General features: G+C 58.9%; 2 protein-coding genes and 1 long non-coding RNA gene across 3 annotated transcripts in view; 1 reads left to right on the top strand and 2 right to left on the bottom strand.

Moving 5' to 3' along the window:
- Positions 1 to 17,309, bottom strand: part of BAHCC1 (BAH domain and coiled-coil containing 1) — a 56,894-nt gene extending 39,585 nt beyond the window's left edge. Inside the window, exon 1 of the mRNA XM_081576210.1 lies at positions 17,013 to 17,309. Coding sequence (XP_081432336.1) covers positions 17,013 to 17,196 — 184 coding nt within the window. The 5' untranslated portion in view covers positions 17,197 to 17,309. The remainder of the gene's footprint in view (positions 1 to 17,012) is intronic.
- LOC145541009 (uncharacterized) lies at positions 15,853 to 21,200 on the bottom strand. The gene is made up of 2 exons (XM_081576211.1): positions 19,703 to 21,200; positions 15,853 to 17,424 (listed from the first exon to the last, which is right to left on the bottom strand). The coding sequence occupies exons 1-2, from the start codon at positions 20,207 to 20,209 to the stop codon at positions 17,350 to 17,352; spliced, it is 582 nt and encodes a 193-aa protein (XP_081432337.1). The 5' UTR covers positions 20,210 to 21,200; the 3' UTR covers positions 15,853 to 17,349.
- On the top strand, positions 16,922 to 19,100 carry LOC145541013 (uncharacterized). Its single transcript, XR_014078713.1, has 2 exons — positions 16,922 to 17,450; positions 18,390 to 19,100. It is a non-coding gene; the product is annotated as an uncharacterized LOC145541013 (long non-coding RNA).
- Positions 21,201 to 21,758: the final 558 nt, after the last annotated feature.

Genomic DNA, 21,758 nt, shown 5'->3' with positions numbered 1-21,758 from the left:
TGCCCCAGGCCAGCCAGTCTCCCAACTTGGGGGACCCTCTTGGAGCCTTTTCTGAGTCCATAAGGAAGGAACCCCTGCTCCTGAGTGTGGGAAGCGAGTGGCTGGGACGGCACTCCAGTCTTGCCCTCTGACCTCGGTCCTGGGCTCCCCAGGGTCCCCCTTTGCTCCAAGCCTTTTGGGGCTGCCCCTGCTGCTCCATCTTCCCCAGCCTCGTGGGTGGTTTGCGGCCCCAGTGTCCGGCCTCAGGCTGGATGGACCATTTATCTCAGGGGCGGGGGTGTCTTTTCCCTCCTTTTTCCTTTCACATTGAAAATGGAAGCCTTACAACATGAATATTATGTCTTTATACCTTCACTGTAAGACATTCAAATGATAGATACAACAAGGAAGGAAACAGAGTTATCAGGGACCCCACTGCTCTGCGGCACAGCCACACACATTCCAGGGACCACTTTCCGGGCACTCGCCCTGGTGGGCCTGTGTGTTCTCAGGTGTCCTCTCCTAAGGCCCCAGCCCACAGCAGCCCACAGCAACAGGTCCCGCCAGGGGCTCTCATATTCCCTGACAGGCAGGCCAGCCCTGGGGGATGGGCACTGGGCAGCTGCAAAGCCCACTCCCCTGATGGGCCCCCAGCCCGGACCCTGCTCAGTTGGTGGGTTCCATAAGCCTTGCTCCAAAAGGGTCAGTCTCCTCCCGCCATCCTGGGCTAGAAGTCTGCAAGCTGCCGCACGTCCTACAGGCTTTGCCGGGTGGGCACTGCTATGGGGGTGTCAAGGAGGGGATGGCTGGCACCCAGAGCCTCCCCCACCCCATCTGACCCCTGACCCTCAGACAGAGCATCCATGTTCCTGTGTTACTTCCACCTCCAAGGACTTCAGCCATGGCCCCTTGCCCAGCCAGCAGAGGCATGGGCAGACCTGGCTGCCACCTCCCAGCCCCCGCCCGCCGACCAGTAGCCAGTCCCAGACAGAGCCTGAGCAGAGGCGGCCTGGGCCCCGGCCAGGGCTGGGGCTGCATGGCCAAGTCTGGCCGGGAACTGGGCTGGAGACTTCTTTCCTCTTGGCAAGGTCCTTGCCCACGGAGTGTTGTGGTTAGCAACCCAGTAGGGGACAGTGGGAGCCCCAAGCAGCAGGAAGGGCCAGAGGGGCTTTCAGCTCAGAGCCCCCCGCGGGCTGGGAGCCCTGAGCCTGGCACTGTCTGCCCTAGCCCTTCTCACAGCCTTGTATTAATTCAGGTCACCGTGATCCCGGGTGGCGGGCCCACCGTGGGACTGACGAAGGAATGGGCATCATCACTGTCGGCCCCGCAGCCTCTGGGGTTTGGATGTGGCCTGTCCAGGGAGCATGGTCACGGCGGCCAGTGCCCCGTGTCCTCTAGGGGCTCACAGAAGAGCCATCTGGCCAAGTTGAACCTCATTTCAGGACAGAGACCTGAACAGGGCCACTGAGGCAGACGGTTCTGTAACCACACACCAGCCCCCAGCCCGCTGTCTCCACTGCCCGGCCGGCCCAAGCCAAGGTCTGCAGCCCCAGACACAGGGCTCCAGCCCCGACTCCAGCGCCGCCTCAGCTCTGCCTGGGACACCACGGAGGCCTGGCCCGGGTGCCGGACTGGCTGAGAAAACCGCTCCGGAAGCCAGAATGCCCGGGAGGGCTGGTTGACACCCCCCACCCCTGCCATGGCCCAGTTCCTCAGGCCCAGCCCTCACCCCCGGAGGCCTACTTGTTCCCACGCCCCGAGGCCCAGACAACCTGGACCGGGAGACAGGCTGTACCTGGGCCCTGGCTGTGTGGCTACTTCCAGCTGCCCCAGCTGGACAGGGCTGGGCCGGAATCCCTTGACAGCCTAGCCTGCCCTCACAGGGCCATTCTGTGCTGGCCATGCTTGAGGCTGCCCCACATGCCCCCAGGCAAAACCAGGGGGAGCGGGCCTTCCTCTGCTAACCTGTTTGCCAGGCCCACCTGCTGCAGCCAAGACACTCAACAGAAGTTGGGCAGGCCAGAGGGGTGCTGGGGGGCCCCTGCCATGGGGTCCAGGGGTGCCCCAAGGAGCTTCCAGTCCAGGGAGTGTCTGACAGGCAGCAAAGTCACCAGAGCTCAGAAGGCTGGCACTCCAGAGGCTGGCCCTGAGGCCCTAGATGACCTAGGGCCTGCCCACCTTCTCTGCCTCCAGCCTCTACCTCCCCGTCAGCCAGGCTGATGGAAGGACAGACAGAGGAGGGCCTGGGAGACAGAGAAGGGCCTGGGAGAGCCCGGGAGTGGGAGTGGGAGCATGGAGTACAGCAGCGGGAGCATTTGTTTTGACTTAAGTGAGCTACCTTTTCTGGAAATGGTGAAATGGGTTGTAAAAAAGCACACACACAAAAGGCCTCCCTGTGATGGCTGGCAGCCGCTCCTGAGAGTCAAGCCCTTTCTGGCTCCCCTGCCGCTGCTGGAAGCCCAGCTGATGGGGCGCTGGCACGAGGCTCCCCAGGGGTGCTGTGTCTGGCGGCTGTGCCCGCCTGCCGCCCAGAATCACTCCTGCCCTCCTGCTCACACCTGCTCACGGCGCCCCACCACCCTCAGCCCCTGGCAGAGCCCGCCTGGGCACTGGGGACGTCCAGCTCCCCTGGGGCCATCCTTGGGTCTCCCCCAGGACCTCAGGGGCAGCTGAGACAATGCCATGACGGGTGGCCTGCCTGGGAGGCCAAAGTGCCCCTCGGGTGTTAGGCCAGGCCCCGCCCCAGAGGGAGTCGACTGGAGAGGAGGCAGCAGGAAGGGTAACAGCTCACCACGTGGACTGTTCACATTCCTCTCATTCCACGAGAGGCAAGGGGAGGGCGGATGTCCATCCCGGGTGTCCGCGTGGACAGAGATGGAGAGACCTTGGTCCAGCCTGCCTGCAGGCGGGTGGGCGTCCATCTGTCTGGCCACCCAAGAGAAGAAAGCGGGGAGAGAGACAGGGCTGGAGATACCAGGCCCAAGTGGGAGGGGCTGCTCTGGACTGCCCCACGGGAAACCCAAAGAGGCCAGAGCAGGGGCCGTAGAGGCTATGCTTCACTGCTGGCCACCAGACCCGCTCTGGGTGTACATGCGTTTGCGGGCTTAATTTCTGATGTTACTAGGGACACTTCCCACTGGGCTGGAACCCGCCAGTGGCCCAGGCATGAGATAATGTGTGTGTGTGTGTATGTGTGCACGTGGGCACAACAGGCAGCGAAGGGAGTGTGTGGGCACTCAGGCGATGTGTTTGGGTGTGTGTGCAGGGCTGAGAGTGCATATGGGCAATGGTCACGCACAGAGGCTACATATGTGCGTGGAGGTCTGGGGCCGGGGCTCTGAGTGTGCGCTCAGGACGTGGGTGTACATGCCTGGCTCTGAGTGTGCGCGAGGTGGTGACTTGTTCGAATGTGAGGGACTCACACACAGGCTCGGTCAGCCCTCAGGGACGCTGCTTCCCAGGGTCACACCTCCACCAAACCGGTCTCCTTACTGGCCGAGACTCTGAAAAAGGCTCCCGGCCTTGGATTCTATGTGACGCTCATGGTGGCATGGAAGAGATGCCAGGACGCCCCCTCCTTCTCCACCATGGGGGGGCTCATCCAGCTTACTTGTGGTGGAAGGGGAACTCAAGCCTCAAAGCTGTTACCAAACTGTGGTCCCAAGACCCCCGACTCACTTCTACCCGGGAGCTGGCCCCCTCCCCAGCCCGGCAACTCAACCCACAGCCACGTGGACCTGAAAGTGGATCCGGCAGTGGTATGGGTTCTGGGAGCAGCAGGCAGGCTGCATGGCCGGGGCCATCTCCCCACAAACACCCGATCCCTTGGTGGTGGAGAAGCAGCTCAGAAGCCTCTTTGGATTTGAGACCCCCTCCCAGCAGGGCTGGTCTTATTGACAGGCTCTTCAGGACCCAGAAATTGTTGGGATCGGGAGCACTCCCCTCTGACCTCGAATCGGGGGCCTCCTGTCTGGCTCCCCTCACTTGCTGGGTCTCAATGGACACAAAACCTGCCCTGCTTTCGGCCATCCTCTGCTGCCCAGCCTGAGTCCCTGAGGACGCCATCCAATAACCCCAGCTGCCGTCCACAGCCCCGAGATGATGCAGGGACCAGAAGAGGAGGCGAGACAGGCCTAGGGAGGGAGGGAGGGAGAACAGAAGAGAAGGAAGAGGCTGGAGGCAGGAAGAGAGACAGCTGCAGTGGTGGGAGAGGGGTGCTGATGGGAGGAGGCATGTGGGGGCCAGCAGTGGGGACAGAAGGCAAGCCTCCGCCAGCCCCGCCCTGAGATGTGGGGGCAGCCCCGGTGAGGGGTGTCTGCTCAGAACACGCAAGCGTCACATGGGAAGCCCCTCTCCGCTGGTCCAAGAGAACCTTCCAGAAGACCAGGTTGGCCCAAAGGCAGCGTCTCTCAGGCCATAATAGGAAAACTCTGTGGTTGCTGAGCCACCAGGCCCACAAGTGTAGAGGCAATGATGACAGGGGACGGGCCCAACCACCAACAGCCCAGAACTAATAAAAGAAAAGGAAAACCGGATATAAGTCTGGTTCTTATTAAAAGGGTAAATTTAGTTTTTTGGCTGGAGGGGGAGGGGGGCGGCCAACACTTCCCCCTGGGGCCGCCCTCGGACTCTGGCCGGCCGAGAGAGTGACTCAGAGGGTTGCTCCCCCTCCTCCTGTTCTTCGCACCTTCTGGGGTCTCCGCCTGCCTTCTCTCTCACACTCTCCCTGGCAAGTGGCCAGCACTCCCCCTCCAGGACACCTCTGAAGGCCGGCAAACAGGCCGAGGGGGCGTGGGGAGGTGACCAGCGCCACCCCCTCCAAACCCCGCTAGCCAGAGAAGGAGCCTCAGCCAAAGCATCACACCATGTTGGAATAAGCCAGCTGCAATGAGACGAATGCCCTAGGGGCTGTAGTCCAGTATGGATATTGGGGTGCACACACACACACCCGAGCCCCTGGACAGGGCCAGAGGGGCCCACCCTGTTCTCCTACACTCCATCCGCTGGACCCAGGCACTCAGCACCTCGAGCTGGTCTGGGACATCCCTCTGTCTCAGCTGTGAGCAAGCAGGGCAAGAGGGGAGCAGATGGCGGGGGGGGGGGGGGGGAGGGGAGCTGTACCTCTCCAGGCAGAGACCTCCAGGGAGCCCACATTCTCGAATTTCTGACGGGCCGCCTCTGCAGCCCATCCCTGTCTTCTGAGGCTCTCAGGAGACCTGGCCTCCCCACCCAACTCTAACGTCTGTGACCAGAAGCAGGAAAAGGCCTGGCACTGGGGCTGGGGCTGCTCCTGGCTCCTGGCAGGAGGAACACTGTGTGGGGGGGGAGCCCACTGTGGAGCAGGATCCCCCACAATGTGTTCCTGGGGGCAGTGCTGCCCGCCCCACCATGAGAAGGGAGATGGGGCAGGGGGCAGGGTGCACCCAGGGCTCCGTATCCTCGTAGTTTCTTCTGACAGCACTGCTCTGACAAACCACCCCACTCCCTTCAAAGTACAGAGATAAAGTATTTTAATTTCTAAAGATGGTGAGTTTAAGTAGAGAGAAAAATCTCAATTCTCTGACATACAACTACAATATTTCTGGGAACTGTCGAAGTGAGCAGGGCAAGGAGAGCTGTTTCTGGGGTGGAGAAGGGCACCCCACTGATTGAGGGTCCCCGGGATGGAGTGCCAGCCAGCCCTGGGGAGCCGGTAGGGGAAACAGGCTCAGGGCAGCCCCGCCGGTGCTCCTAACGGAGAGAAGATCCCCGGCACGTGCAGCTAGTCCACAGCCTGTGCACCCAGCCCTACACTCCCCCAGCCCCACTGCAGGGCCACTGCAGGGGGTGGAGGTGCTCAGGCAGAGAACCAGCCTTGGATCTCCAGCCCAGAAGCCTGCGCTCCCGTCTCCCGATGCGACCACAGGGCAAGCAAGTCGGCTTGCTGAGTCTCCATCACCTGGATCCGACCTGCTTCAGGGGCAGGGGGCAGCAGGGGACTCAGCCCTGAGCCTGAGGACTGACTCCCTCGCCTGATTCACACGCTGGGCTTGAAGCAAGTGTCATTGGCAAAGGCTCTGCTGCCAGAGCAGAGAAGGGGGCTGCCTGTGCTGGGCTGCCCGAGTGGGATAAGGTCTCCAAAGGGTGCCCCCTACCCCAGTCTAGAGACCACAAGATGCACCATGACCCTCTCAGCCACCTAGTCCAGCAGCCAGTACCTGGGCCAGCTGCCCACTCCCCAGGAGGGCCCAGGGCATGGTGGGGCTGCTCTGAATCTCCATTGGCTCCAGGTAGTCCAGGATGAGTGCCCAGGGAAGCTTGGGGCACCTGCTGACCTCGCTAGGGCAGGCAGCTGATGTGGGAATATCGGAAGAAAGTGCTGCCCAGACCGGACAGCATGAACGTCCTTGTCACCCAAGCCACAGACTGGGTCTGGAGTTCCAGCCAGAGAACGAAATTCTAACCCAGCCCATTCATTAGACAAACAGTCACTGAGCGGCTGCGGTGTGCAGGGTCGCCCACCCTCACTCTGGCATCCAAGGAAGCCGCAGGCTGCCCAGGCACCTGGGCCTTCAACAATAGCCCTCGGACCTCTCGGTGACCCACACTGGCCTCACAGCTGCTTGGGACCATCTCACTGGCCTGTATCTTGGAGCAGACGTTTGACAGGTAGAAAGACGCTGCTGCTTGTGTGCACCTTCCAACTTTTCTTGATTTTACCTGTATTCACACTCGTTAAGGGCTTTTTTTAAGAGTTCGCCTAAAGATGCATTACAATTTAATTTAGCTTTAATTTTAATATTAATTTAAAGCAAATTAAAAGCTTATTTTTAGGAGACCCAAAGGGATGCAAAATGTCTTGAAAAAGGGACTGGCTTCAGGCAAACTGCCCTCAAGTGACCCGCTGGCCAGGCATGTGGCAGGTCAGCTGGACAGGGCAGCTGCCCCATCGGGCAGACCGGCAAGTCCTGGGGGGCCCAGGTCTGGCTCCTTCACTTGCATCCTGCGTAGGGCGAGGAGGGCTGTGCCCACGGGCCAGGGACAGAGGGATCTGGTGGCACCCTTCCGTGTGGTGCTGCCGAGGCCAGGAGGTGCCGCGGGCAGGAGCCCGGTCCTGTCCTCACTGCATCCGTGTCCAAGCCTGGGTCCTGAATCCTGCCTGTCGGCCGCCAGGACCCTATAGAGGGTGATGAGCAGAGGCATCAGGGCCGGTGCCCCACCGAGTGAGAGCTGCAGGGACGTGAACGCTGCCTGGGCAAGGAGAAGCAACCAGGATCTGGAGTGGCAGGGCTTGTGGGGCAAGAGCCTCCAGGAGACGTGCAGGCAGCGGGTCCCACTAACTGCCACCAGCCCCAAGCAGCCACACGCTCCTCCCAGGCTGGGTGCTGAGGCCGAGAACCTGGAGCAGCTTCTAGGCCTCCTGGTGCGTAAATGCTGGAAAATAGAGTGGTGCAGCGTGAGGGCCCCACCTGGCTATACAACACTCTGGTGCCCACAGCCCCTCGCTGCCACACCTGCCGGCCTGGGAAGCACATGGAACAGAGGGTGAGGGGCCACAGCCCTGCTCCCTCATCTCTCCTGAGCCCTTATTTTTCTTGTTGGTTGACCCCCAGTTCTTGCCTACTCAGTCACCCAAACAGCCACCATAGAGGGGAGGGGAGGGGGCAGCTCTCCCCAGCATGTCCTTCCTTGGCCCCCAAGCCCTAGGGACCAGGTGAGGCCACTGGCTTCTACCCTCTGATCCATCGTAGGTGCCCCATCACACACAGAATCTCCTGAAGATGGTGAGAGAGCCACCTGCCAGGGGTGCCAGGGCCAGTCAAGAGACAGACAGGAAGCGGCCCCACCTGGTACCCAGCTTTTGCTCCATCAGGTCCCTCCTTTACTGCAGCGGGATGGGGCAGTGGAGTCTCTGCAGGGACGGTCTCCTTCCTGAGCTTTGTTCCATCCCCACTGGCCCCTTCTCTCCACAGCCCAACCTCACATATGCACCCAGGGGCCAGCCCGGGTGCCACACAGATGACGCTGGGCTGTACTGCCCAGTGGACCACTCCCTGCTACCGAGTGTGGCACAAAGATTAGGAGGGGATTGCCCTGTCTGCCAATGTTTAGCTCTGAGACCTTTTTAAGACAGTCTGGGAGCTTCTGCAGATGACGCTTCTGGAAGGTGAGGAGACGCTGACCTGGTCCCTGCGAGGTGGCCACGCAGGCTGGAGACACTGCCAGCGTGACTGTCTCCATGTGTGGTCAGGTATGGGGCGGTTTTTAGTGTAGAGACCAGGGCCAATCCTGACCCCTGGGTTTTCTGCCCTTTTCTTCCTAATGAGGTTCTCCCAGAGCGTTCTCTTCTCGATTTTCCAGTGTGGCGGCACACTGTAGGAGAAAAACCAAACCGCACTCTCTCCATGGCTAAAGGCACGTGCCTGCTTTACGTCATTGTGCACAAACATGCATACCCCTCTCTTGGCCCCAGCCGTCCTGCAGGGAGGGAAGCCCGTGATGGTCAGGCCCAGCTCCAGGGAAACAGAGGGATGTAAGGCAGAGACACCCTGACTAGGGACCCTGCGTCCCACAGGGAAGGTGGTCCCGTGTGGAGGGGGACGGGGCTGCCGCAAGGCCTGGTGAGAGAGACCGCCAAGGGCAGTCAGGGCTGGAGGTCACGGGGATCTGCGTGTTGGTGGCTGTAAGGGCTGCCCAGGTGGGAAGATGCCAAGAGAAGAAGGGGAACGGGGCAGAGAAGGTACTTGAAGCAGCAAAGCGGGGAGCACAGGTGGCCGGAGCCTGCGGGTGGCTGGGCATAGGTGCGGAGTACTGGGAACGCTTGGGGACAGTGGAATGACAAGAGTAGGGGGTGGGAGCTGACCTAAGGTGTGGGGGGAATTGGAGAAGGGAGACCTTGAGGGAAAGAGAAGCAGGGCTGAAGGCTCAGACAGGCTTGGGACTGACTTGCAGGTCGGGGAAGGATGGGGAAGCTGACCAGCACCTCCTAGAGGAACTTGGCGTGGGCTCAGCAGAGACATGACTTTGCCGACCAAGGTCCGTTTAGCCAAAGCTATGGTTTTTCCAGTAGTCATGTATGGATGTGAGAGTTGGACTATAAAGAAGGCTGAGCGCCGAAGAATTGATGCTTTTGAACTGTGGTGTTGGAGAAGACTCTTGAGAGTTCCTTAGACTGCAAGGAGATCCAACCAGTCCGTCCTAAAGGAAATCAGTCCTGAATATTCATTGGAAGGACTGATGCTGAAACTGAAACTCCAATACTATGGTCACCTGATGCGAAGAACTGACTCCTTGGAAAAGACCCTGACTCAGCACCAAGCCCAGCACATCGGGCTCTGAGTCTGCCATCCAAGGTCACTGGGGACCTTTAGGCTCCACCTCTGGCAGCTGGCCAGGAGCTGCAGGATGGAGCAGGAGGTGGGAAGTGGAGACAGACCAGAACACACATTCTGATCACTGGGCCCATTGGCTCTCCCCTGGGCCAACTGGGATGTGATTCCTTGAAGGCCAGTTGTGTCTGTGAGTGAGTGTGTGTGCATGAGTGTGAGCACATATGAGTGTAAGTACATGCCTCAGGGTGGGAGCCCACGTGAGCAGGTGTGATGCGTGTCCATGCATGTGTGAGCTCAGCCAGTTAACGTGCTGGCTAGCCTGTGGGGACAACGACAGGGTCTGCAGGGAAGGTCTGTGCCTCTGCCCCCAAAGGGGACACAAGCAGGGCCAGGCAGCAAGGCTGGTGCCATGTTGGAGCCTGCCACACGGAGTGGCCCTGAGAAGCTGGTGGACAGCAGCCTGGCAGTGCAGCTCCTTCCCCACCCCCATCAGCCCGTCCCCACTCTGGGTCCCGCCCCTAGGGTCTCATCCTGCTGTCCGCAACCTGCCTTCTTTTCACCCCCATCCAGCTGGGCTCCCAGCACGCCTGCCTTGAGGGTAGGGGGCCCTCCCTGGCCTAGCTGTGTGATGTTAGGGCCCTGGTGTCCTCCCCAGAGCTGCCTTTGAAAACAAAGTCCCAAGGAAGTAAGGCCCTGGCTTCCCCGAAGGAGGAGAAAAGGGATAGAGCCAAGACTGCCTCTTCCCAAAGAGATGGCAGAGGGTGGTTTAGTCCGTGGCTGATGATTCTCTCACTTGGCGGGGTGCCCCAAGAAGACAGCCCCAGGCCACCCTGGGGGACCCCAGTCTGCCGCTCAGGGGCCTCTCTCGGCAGCACAGGCATCCTATGCCACTCCCCTGCATTTCTGGTAATTTCTACTGGAAATCAAGTCCCTGCACTTGGATGGAACAGGACTGCTGTAACTTTCCTTTCGGTTCCAGGCACACAGTGGGTCCCCCTTCCCCAGTGTCAAACGTCTTTGGATCTAAACACACTGGACTCTTTGTTGGGGGCCCTGGGAAGAGGGGTAAGGGGGCAGGGAATCCAACCCACCTGTTCATTCCCTCCTCCTCCTCCTCCTCCCCGGCTCTAGGTCAGAATGAAAAAAAAAAAAGCTTCCTGGCTGATCCAATCTGGAACCTAATCGTCTGGACAGCTGCAGCAGCCCTCGGATGCCAGCCCGGCTGGCTCCCTGCTTGGGCACTGGATGCCTCCCTGCCAGGCCCTCGGTCTGCTGCAAACCCACACCAAGCCCCTATGTGGGGCTGGGGCAACTCCCACCCTGAGCCCCCCCCTTCCAATCCCACACCCAGTTCCCACCAACTGGTCCCCATCCTCTGTGGCAGCTGCTGGCAGGGCCACAGGAGGCAGTAATATTATATATTACAACAAACAGGGGCGGCCCACTGACAAATAGGCCTGCGTGATCTAAACGGTATATTATCCCATAAAAACGTCAGCGGGCAGGGCGTCAAAGCCGAGATGGAGCAGCGGCCCCGGAGCACAGGCTGTAAGGCCCGAACCTTCCTTGGCGCAGCCGGGAGCTGCGGGGATGTGTTCTAGACAGTGCATACTGGTTGTGATCTTGTTGTTTGCTTTTAATCCTGAATCTTCGGTGGGAGAAAGAAGGCCCCAGAGGTTAACAGGGACCAAGGAACCCCGGGGGAGCCGTCCCCCGGCGGGTGAGGCAGGTGGAGTGCAGCAGTGCGAGTCACCTACTGCCAAACAGGGCAGGTGCCGCACCCTGAAGCCCTGGCATCAGCTCAAGAGCTCTGGCACAAGGTCCAGCAAAGATCTCCGAGGACGGCCTTTCCAAGGGGCACCCACCTTTCCAAGAGTCTGCTGGTAGTGGCTGTAGTGAGAACTTTCTCTGGATGGGTGATGACGGGCCCCCTTCCGAGGGGCTAAGGCAGCACCTCGGCCCTGGGGGGATGGTTTCTAGTCACCAGAAGTCATCCAAGGTGGATGCTGGTCAATATGGCATTGACAGGGCTACTGCTGGCTGGTGACGTGAGGCTGGGAAGAGAGGCGATGCTCCAGAGGCTGTGCAGGATTTTCTCGTTGGACTCTCTAGGCAGAGATCAGCCCTGAGGCCACCCAGGTGGAGTCCCCAAATCCCTTCGATGTTGACCCCTGGCCAGTGTGTCCAGGGCCCCTCTGAGAAAGCCCTGTGCAAAAGGCTGAGATCAGGACAACTGGTGGGAATCCCCCTAAGACTCTGGCCACGCCAATTAAGGCAGCTGTCCACCCTGCTGCACAGGGTCCCCAGGGTAGAGGGGCAGCTCCCATCTTTGGGGGCCTATATTCAGATATTTATGGTAGGGAAGAGGGCAGGTGGGGCTGGGGGATGCGCCCAGAGGCCTCTTTCAGAAGAAAGGGCAAGGGGGCTCTGGGGGTGGTGACTAAGGCCCCCTTCCACCCAGAAAGCACTCATTCCCAGTGGCAGTGGCTGAACTCGATCTGAGCTTGGGAATTCCCAGCTTAGGGCCAGTCCCAGGCTCAGACCCTGGAGCTAGACCAGGGGCATTCTGGGAAGTGTAGTCCTTTGGGAGTTGGGAAGGCCTGCTGGGATTTCGGGTTGGGGGGGTAGTGGGGTGGGGTGGGCATCCCATCAAGAGCAAGCAAATAAGCAGAGAGAGCAAAGGAGGTTACCCTGACCCTAATCCCAAGGTGGAAGTCTGACATTCCTGGGAAATGGCTGAACTTAAGGCATCTGCTCCCTGAAAAGACACCAGCCAATATTGGATTCCAGCCTCAGATCACACCCGCAGCGGTTTCCCTGAGCAAACTGTCTAGAGCTCTTATTTTGGTGAGGAGACCTGGGAACTCCCTAGGGAGTAAAGACTCGGCCTGAAGTTCCCCAACGCCTTTCCTCCTCTGGCAGCTGCCTCCAGACCGCAGGAGAGACAGGGGTGCTACCTGCTGGGCTCCCGGAGAGGCTGCAGTGCATCCCGCACACTCGCACATTATTTATGCTCACAGCCCGCGCTGATGACATATGTAAGTTGACAGCGAACATCCTATCAACTTGCTGGAGTGTATCTTGATTGTTAAAACACACTCTTAAAGGTGTACGATCATTTATCAAATTAAAATAGCGGCGCCTTGCCTGTCCCTTTTCTGCCTTCCCTGACCACTCCCCTGCAGCCTCCCTCCTTCTCTGGCCTCCTAGGCATCCTGCCCTTGTACCCAGGCCCTGCTCCTCGGGTGGGGTGGGGGGAGGGGAACCCTGCCCCTGCTTCCAGGGACCCAGACTCAGCGCCCCCTCCCCACCCCACCCCAGGCCAGGGCAAGCCCACTAATCGCCAAGAAGTGACAAACGCCAGAAGCCCCACCAATTAAATCTAAACTCAAGCAAAGCTCAGTGGCCAGTAAATTATTATTTTTATTAGCTTGAACCAAGTTCCCGTAAGAGAGAAAGTCAACTTGCTCCCATGAATGGCTCTTGTATAATTTATTTAACTCTGTGCTCTTTGCCAAAGCCTGGAATATTTTTAGCTCGTTCTGTTGTTGGATTTGGCTTTTTTATGTGTGTTTCTGAGGGGTATTTTTAGCTCCCTCCATGTTATTCTAACAGCCTCCTGTGCGTTTTGTCCTGTCTGTGCGGGCTGTTGAACCCCGTCTCACAGCAGACGAGGGAGATTTCTAAGAATAAACGAGAGCATTTGGGGGTGATGAGGGATCCGCACAAGGCCACTCCCTGCCTCGCTGGCTAATTTGCCTTAGTGCTCACGTGACCTGGATATTCCTATAGGAATATCCCTGTAGGAATAATCAGACATGGGGGCAGTACAAGCCCCACTGAGAAAAAACCCACATTCCAAAAATGGCTTCGTTGGGGTGGGTGAGGCAGCCGCAGCCTGGCCGGTCCACGCGGCTGCCGGATTCTGGGCTCCACAGGGCGGCCGTGGCTTTGATGTTTGCTTCTGCCACTTACAGAGCAGGATGGGTAGAGTCTTCAGAAAGTAACTCTTTTCACACCTACTTAATGTTGGTAACGGTTGCCGAAACACTCCATCGTGTCATTGAGTTAATGAGGTATTTACGAAATTGTATTTTTTTTTCCTATACGAAAAAATATCACATGAGAAGGGAGGGGGATCCTTTGATGGGGTCTTTTCACACCAGGATATTATCTTTCCCACCACCACCCCCCCACTGCGTTTTTCTTTTTCTTTTTGAGATTAAGGATCAGAAGCACTTTTAGCAGGAGAGAAGTTTGTGGTTCTCCCACCAGAAGGAACCTGCCGCCCTGTATACTCCCAACAACCACCACAGGCCCAGGGCACCTGGCTTCCAGGCCGGGCCATTTACACGCCAAAGAAGCCAAGAGAAGGGGTGGAGAGGAGAACCCACCCGCAGTCACATTGCCGAAACCTCCGCCTTCCTTGGGTGGAGACCCAGTGATTCTCCTTTGGCCCCAAGGGCGACACACAGAGAAGGATGCAGGGCAGTAGCTCTAGCTGACCGGCTGGAAGAGGGGGCGGGGACCGGCTTCTCCCAGGCAGGGCTGCCTCCTACTAGACGCACTCCCTCCGAGGAGAGGCGCGATCCCCAATCGCTCCAGGCAGTAGCGCTGATGAAAAATCTTGGGTTGGTGTGTTGTTGATTTTCATTTTTCCCCCCCTAGATTTCACAGCTTTGCCTCCGGACCATCTGTATTAGAGACAAAATCTAACACTGCACTAAAAATAATGATTCCAAACATTCTAATTGCACCTTTTGGTGACAAGGTTACTGGAACAGCATTTTACCATAAAACCCTGCAGCCCGATGATAAAGCTATCCGCACTTTCATTTTTAGAAAAACAATGGGAGAAGCCCTGGAGCCCAACATCCCATTGGGGTCCTTCAAGCTGACATTTTGAAAGCGCTGGGTGGGGGCAGCACTGGAGAAGCGCAGGGAGGGAGACCCTTGGCCCAGGCTGAGGGGCCGAGCCAAGACGAGGAATCCTTAGAAGCCAGGGACCCGATCTCCGGTGGCTGGATCCTACTCCCATGTTAGAGCCGGACAAATAGGAAGAAGCTCGGTGCAATTTTCCTTTCAGCAGGGTAGTCAGTGGAGGGAGGGGTAGGCTGGGCTGCTGCAGCCTGGCTTATGGACCTGAGGCCGTCACAGAAATGGGAAGAAAGTCCGCCAAACTGGCCATTTTGAAATCCACACACGAGATGCAAGGAAAAAAAAAATTTCAACTTAATTACACTTTTTCCTTTTTAAACTCGATCATGTATAGATACAGACCAAAGCAAAGCAGTCTGAAGTATAATTCTTTTTTTTTTTTTTTTAATTGATGTAGCTAAATTTTAAAGCCAATACAAGATCCTGGCTTTCAGCAATTTCAAAAGCCTTTCAGCGGCAGATGTTTTTAGCTGGACGCCCTCTAGGCCAGCCTTCCCGTCACAAATGAGTTGAACATCTCCAGGCACAATAGGTCTCTCTGGTCCCCTGGGGAGGTGGAAGCAGCCTCCAGGAGCAGCGATGTGTGGGCCCCTAGTTGACCCTCTGAGGGTGCCCTGGGGACCGCCAGTGCGATCTAGAGCACCCTGCATATGGGGAAGGTGAGTAGGGTCTGGGTCAAGGACATAGACCAGGCCAGCGCCCACCTGATTTCTCCAGTCCCTCCGTGGCCTACGATCCAAGAACCACGTGGTCAAACTTGGAATGAGCAAGACAATGGTTCAGGTCACCCAGACCAGGTTCCCACCTGGCCTGGTAGTGCCTGCATCTGGATATAAGAGCAGAAAGCAGAAATGGCGGCTGACCAGGACGTGGCGAGGGCTGTGGGCTGTTGAATAGGGACGAAGGAGGCAGCAGTGACTTAAACTGATGGGGAATCCAGCCTGGCCATAACCCCCCCCCCCACCTGCCCCCAGGAGGACATGGCCCCAGCCTGTCTGTGCACTACTGGGATAGCCTTGGTGTCAGGGGCCCTTCTGAACCCTCGCTTCTGATACCCTCCAGGCTAGAGGGCATGGCATATGGCATGGGAGGGGGGGTGCATCCAGAAAGGACTAGGGACGCTGTGGCACTGTCCCTACAGCTACCACAAGCCCCCAACCACAGCCCCTCAGTGTGAGCTGAGCTGGGCAGGCAGCATCTCCAATACAGGAGCAGGAGAGACAACCACAGGGACAGTAAGGACAGATATTTAAAATCACCAATTGCCCAGGCAAGTGCTTTTGCTCTTTTGAGTTATAAATCTATAAGAGGAAAAAAGCAAGGAAGAGGGAAGAGTGAGGCAGAGGAAAAAAGCAGCCTTGCAGAAGGCTTGCACTGGAACAGGAAATGCGGGCGAAGCGCTGATTCCAGGAGAGGGCTGAGTCCAGCCCCTCCACTCCCAGCTTGCTCTAACTTTTTGAATCTCCTGTTGTAAATGCTAAAAGCCCATTAGTAATTAAGCAATTTCTCGTTATTTTTTTTCTTTTTTGGAAATTTATGTTTTTCTTTCTGACTGCCCTCCCTTCTGACATTTTCCCTTCTAGCCTGACTCTGCCATCCGTTTTAATCCACACACTAATTGTAATCCCATTAAAGCAGATATAATTTTATTAGTATTCACAGTTCATCAAGCTAGCAATAATAACTGTTACTGCCAAATTAACAACAACAACAAAAAGAGGCAAACAACATTTCTAATGTTTAGAACAAACTGTAAACAAAAGCAAGCCAACCTTCCAGGGTGACCAGCGGGTCCCCAAACGCGCAGCCACTCCGGCTTCCTGCAAGCTCAGCCGGCGCTGGCCAGTGACCTCCAGGGTCTCGGCGAGGTACAGGCCCCTTTGCCACGCTCTGCCTGGCCCTGCTTCTCCTCTGACCTGGCTCGACAGTAGTATCGAAGCCACCCCAGAGGGGGACTGCTCTGGAGATATGGGTCACCTCTGCCAAGGAACAGCTCTCTCCCGGGAGAGGGCTGGAGTGCAGGGAGGCCCCAGCTCTCTCCTCTTGGAGCAAATCTGCAGCGAACTCGCCTGCACCGAAATCCGGCGGCGGCCCCCGCGCCGCCCCCAGCCGAGCCGGCGCCGGCGATGCCCTCCCCCAGAGCGCAGGCCGAGAGACTGGGCCACGATCTGGCCACGCTTTGTCCGGCTTTAGCAGGATACCAGAGGCACTTGTTAAAGCAAATGCATCCCCTGCAAACCCATTCTCGCCCTGACACTTCAAGGCTTTATATAGAAACAGGATTTGCTCGTCTTACACCAGCAGTCCTTATTAACGCTCACCCCGCGCACACACCGCCCTAATCCGAGAGGCCGCGGCACTCCCCTCCCCAAGTCACAACAGCCGTTTTTGTTCCCGCAGAAAGTGGCCTCGTTGTCCCAGCCCCGGAATGTCTTAAGGATGTGAATGCAGAATGCAGAAATGAGGTTTCCGCGGAATTTAGTTCTTCGGCAGGAAGAGGTGGGGGAGGGTGCAGGAGGGGAAAGGCTTTATTTTTAGCCGGCTCCCGGCTGCCCCTCCGAGACCCTGGGGGACCCCGGGGAAGGGCACTCTAAACCGCGATGATCCGGCTCGGGGGGCCCCCGCAGGACGCGCGGGCCGCCACCGGTGCCGGAGCAGGGAAATGAAACCGAAGGCTTCTCCGCAAACGCTCCAAGAGAGGAGGGGCAGGCTCCCATCCGACCCTCGACCGTGCCCACCTCGCGGCAGGGTCTCCTCTCCCGCGCCCGCCCGGCCGGCACTGACCTGTGTGCGAAGCCATGGGCAGCGGCGACGGGAAGTACTTTCCGGGCTGGAAGTGAGTGGGGGGCTGCCCGGCGGGCCCGGGCGGGGCGAGGCGCGCGGCGGCGGCGGCGGCGGCGCTGCGGTGGCCCAAGCTTCCGCGCTCCGACAGCAGATGAGGCGGCGGTGCGAAGTCGCGGCCATCCATGCCGGGCCCCGGCCCCGGCCAGCCGCCGCCTCCCAGGAGCAGCACGGCCGGGGCCCGGGGGCGGCTCGGCGCGCGAGCGGCGCGCAGGCGGCGCGGAGGAGGCGCGGAGGAGGCGGTGTCTGGGGTCACCGGCGGCGGCGGCGGCGGGGCCGGTCAGCACGCGGGCGGACTGGGCTCCTCGGCGGGCGGCCGCGTGCCGAGCCAGCGGCCGCCGTGCGGATCCATAGTCTGCGGAGACAAGCAGAGGAGACTAGGTGACTTGGGGGTTCGTCTCGCCCGGGGGTCCCCGCCCCCGCCCGCCCGCCTGCCACCCTTCCCACCGCGCCGGCCCGAGTCCCGCCAGGCCGGGCGGCCGGGCCCCGAGCGCCCCGCGCGTCTCCCCGCTGCGCGCGCGTGAGCCACCCGGGCCGCCCCAATCCCCCCGCGTACACGCACCGTCCCGGCCACGCTCGGTCTGGAGGAGCCTGAGGGAACCCGGCCGTACGGCTCGCCGCTTCCCCTTCGCGGGTCCCTGCGGCGAGGGCGCCGCGGCGAAAGGCTGCTGGCTCCGTTGGGTGATAAAAACCCAAATCTGCGAAGCCATCACGCATACACACACACACACACACACACACACACACAGACACACGCACACCCTCTCCCCTCCCCCGCTGCCCAAAGGTGTCTCTGAGGAAAGGCCTGGGGTCCACGCTAGCTTTTTTTCTCTCTCTCCATTCCGAGGTCCAGCTTTTACTGCATTCTGCTTAACCGAATAACCATGCTAATTAAGCGAGTAATTTTATTGATTGTAACTCAAAGAGTTTTTTTTTTTTTATAACCTTCCTTTTCTCCCCTCTCCCATCCCCCTCATGCGTCTTTTGGTCCATTCTTTTGAACCCGCTGCTCCTCCCCCCCACCCCCGCCCTAACGGGACCAAGCCCCCACCCCGCAATGCCGAGCTCGGACCCCGGGCCAGCTCCCCGAGCCCCAAGGGTCTACGTCCGCCGCCGGCGTCACCTGGGCCGCCACGCCGCAGTGCCCGGCCGACCGTCCGGGAGCCGGGAGCTTCCTAGCGAGGCTCAATCACCCTGCCCCCCCGGTTAAATTCGCCCAAGATCTTCCTCTGCGGATTGGGGGTTTGGTGGGGGCCTCCTTGAGAGTCAGAAATTGTTCTTTCTCAACGCCCCAAATCGGCCACGGAATTTCTCCCTTAGGCGCCTGCCCCAGGTCGCTCGTTGAGCCGAGGCCGTTCTCCGCACGGCCCGGGGACGTGGGGTTTGCGACGCCGGGCTCGGTCCTGGGGCCGCGGACAACTGGCCCGGTCCAGGGCAACCTTCGCCAGTGCCCAAGTCCCAGCGGACCCCTGGCCTCCGTCGTCCACCTCCACCTCTCGGCTGAGCCACTTGTAATGCCCCCCACCTCCCTTCTCTTCCACCCTCACACAACGCGGAGAGTCCACTCCAAGGCGAAATTGGGGACAATTTCAGACGCTGAGTGTGAAACGACGAAGCAAGCAACATAAACTGAACAGCTGTGCGCCCGCGTGGACCTCTTTCATTTTGCACATTTCTCATTTCCTCAATCTGCATTGTTTTAACGTTTGCTATCACTTCGAACAAAAGGGAGATGGGCAGGCTCAATATTCTTAACTGAACTTTGCAGCAAGTCTTTGGATTTTTTTTTTAGTCGTCCCACCGTGACAACAAAGCGATTAAGATGTTTTCCATTTTGTGAATACCATTTTAAATTACTATATTTAATGCTACAGGTTCTACACGTCTTATTTGCAGACTGTTTTGTGTTTGATTTAATCTGTAACCGAAAACATAATGTATTAAGCGAATACATATTTGCTCAGCTGATAAGCTTTTTAATATTTATTCGGAGAGCTTTTGCATTGTAAATAAACGGGACCTGCACAAAGAGTTCTCTTTGTCTCTCAACTTCCTACAAAGGGGTTTTGGGCTTCCTCCCCTCTAGGGATCGTCAGCTCTCTACCCCGGTCTAACAAATCACTCGGCTCGCCGCCGCTCGGGCCTACAGAGCGAACGCCTGGCCTCAGGACCCGGAGAGCGCCGGGCGAGGGGGCTGCCCGCGCTGGGGTCAGGGGAGGGAGGGGCTGCCCGCGCGAGGCTTAGGGCCTCCGGGCAGCAGCGAGCTGCGAGCCGGGGGGCACGGGGCGGGACAAAGGGAAAGAAGGAGGGGAGGGAGGTCGAGAACCTGCGGCTTCAAAGGCGCCGAAGGCCCGCGGCTGCGCGCACGGGGGGTGGGGGGCTTCCCAGCGGCCTCTGGGGAACCGCGTATACTATGCTTTTGTTTTGTGGGGTTTCTTTTTTCCAGTAACAAATTCCCAAATTGTCGAGAAAGGAAGTTGCTCTCGATTCTCGGGACGCGGGCTTGGCTACCAGCAACAGCTTTAATCTTCACCTTCTGTGGGCCGGATCGATTCTTCCCCACCAGCCCGCCAGACTTTTTACTCGGAAGGGGATGGGTGGTTGTCGCCCCTCGGTGCCGCGGAGATTCTTACCAGGTTGGAGGGGCTTTCCTTTGTGTTCTTTGCTCCGGGGAAGAGGCCGCGCCGCGCCTCCGAGTCCGCCAGAGCGCGGCTCCCGGGGGCCTGCGGAGTACGAGCCGGGCAGGGAGCGGGGCGGCGACGCGCGGCCGCCGCCGCCTGGGCCCGGAGTCTCGGATCCCAGGCGCCGCCATCTGCGAATCCCAGGGCTCCGAGCCCCCTCCCCCCAGGGCCAAGAGAGACCGCAGCTTGCGTCGGGCCGGACTCGGAAAGGACACCGAGCGAAAGCGGTGGCGTGCCGGGGGCCCCCGCGCCGGCTGGAAAATCGCTGACAAGGGTATTTTGGAAAGAGTCGAACCTCAGAACGCCGGGTCCTCCCCAGGACTCCGCGGCGCGATCCCAGGAGTCGCCCGTCTCTGCGCGTGGCTCGAGCACTCCAGGACTGTGGGAGCGGCTCCTTCGGTTTTGCTTCGGTTTTAATTTAAACACGGAAAACCCTCCCTTTGCTTCGGCCGCCCGCATCCTCCGGCGCCGTCTCCCGGTGCGCTGGCACTGTGGGGCCTGCAAGCTGGGCTGGGGCCCGCGTACACCCGGCGCGTGCTGCTCGCGCGCCGCCGTAGAACCCGCTCCCTGCGAAACGGTCGCGCTCGATACCCACCCTAGCCCCGCCAGGAGAGGACCGAGGCCTGTGGCCGCTCCGGACCCCCGTACCCCAAGGCGCACCCGCCCGCAGATGCCGCCTCGGGGGTGGTGGTCTGAGCCCTGCACGCCGCCCGGAATGCGCTCGGTGAGAAAGCCACTCTGCGCTGGCCTCGCTTGGCCCCCTTCGCCACCCTCAGCCGCCCCGGAAAATTTTTTCTGAAATGTCCTGAAATGAATTAGGCTCTGGAAAGCGAACCCCTACAAACCTCGCCGTTACCCCTCTCCGCCCGGTCCCTCGCCCCGCACGCGGCTGGCGGCCGGCAAGCCCCTCTGGGTGGCTCGGCCGCCTCGGCCAGCGAGAGCCAGCCGGTTCCCGGCGCCGCGGAGCGACCGGGCGGGGCTGACCCAAGGCTGCTCGGGGGAGGGGAGCAGCGTGGGGGGGCAAACAATTGGGGTTCGTTCGTAGTGCTGCCAGAGCCGGGAGCGCGTTGGCTGCGTCGTGGACCTCGCCGACTGTCTAGCCGAAGCGGCCCGCGCGGCTTTCACTGGACGCAGCCTGGCGGTCCCTGTCCTGTCGCGATTATTTATTTTTAATGCTGGGTGTCGATCGAGACAACAAGCGCTCAGAGCAAAGCAAGGACGCATTACGGGGGGAATTTTAAACCGATCGATAAGATTTTTCAGAGGGGAAAAAAAATCGCTCTTATATATAGTCCATTTAAAAAAAAAAGCCTGCTCGACATTATAACGGATTTTTAAAAAGGGAAGATACATACTTCTTAACATCGCAACCCTAAATTTCTTACTAAAAAAAAAAATTGTAAATCCCCAAAGCCAAAATAAAAATAAAATAATAATAAAAATACAAAAACAAAAAAAAAGAAAGCAATTTCAGTTACTTACTGGAGGTTGTTTCCTGGATACAATTGAATGCAATACAATTAAACCAGTAAATGTGACTTTGTTTTGTATTCCTATTGGTATTTTCAATGTGCTGACTGTTGCACTGTAAATGCACCGCTTCCACAACAACGACTCTAGCGAGCCCATCCAGAGCGGCTCTCAAACCTGCAGCCCGGCGCGGCGAGCCACGGGCCCTGCATACTAATAAGCTCGTGCCACTCAGCCCGGAGCAGCCCGTGCGCTGATTGGCCGCGCGGCCCTCCGCGGCCGGGAGCTCGTGCCACTCATTCGGCGTAAACAGGCCTCCCAATAGGCTGGCGCCGGGCCAGGGAGCTGCCAATCAGGGAGCAGCAGGGCTACTACCAAGCCCGATGGCGCCTAATTCAAGCCCGGCGACTGCGCAGCTCCTTTGCGCAGATCGTTGCTGCTGAATGGAAATGTGTTGGCGCAGGGCGGGAGAGGGAGCAGGGGCGAGTGGGAGCGCTTATCCACGCCGAGGGGAAGGCTTTTGCTTTTTTTTTTTTTT

The sequence above is a fragment of the Giraffa tippelskirchi genome, chromosome 3, assembly GCF_054371585.1.
Source record: "Giraffa tippelskirchi isolate mGirTip1 chromosome 3, T2T-mGirTip1v1.2.pri, whole genome shotgun sequence".
NCBI classification, from domain to species: domain Eukaryota; kingdom Metazoa; phylum Chordata; class Mammalia; order Artiodactyla; family Giraffidae; genus Giraffa; species Giraffa tippelskirchi.
This window is presented reverse-complemented; position numbering and strand designations above follow the sequence as displayed.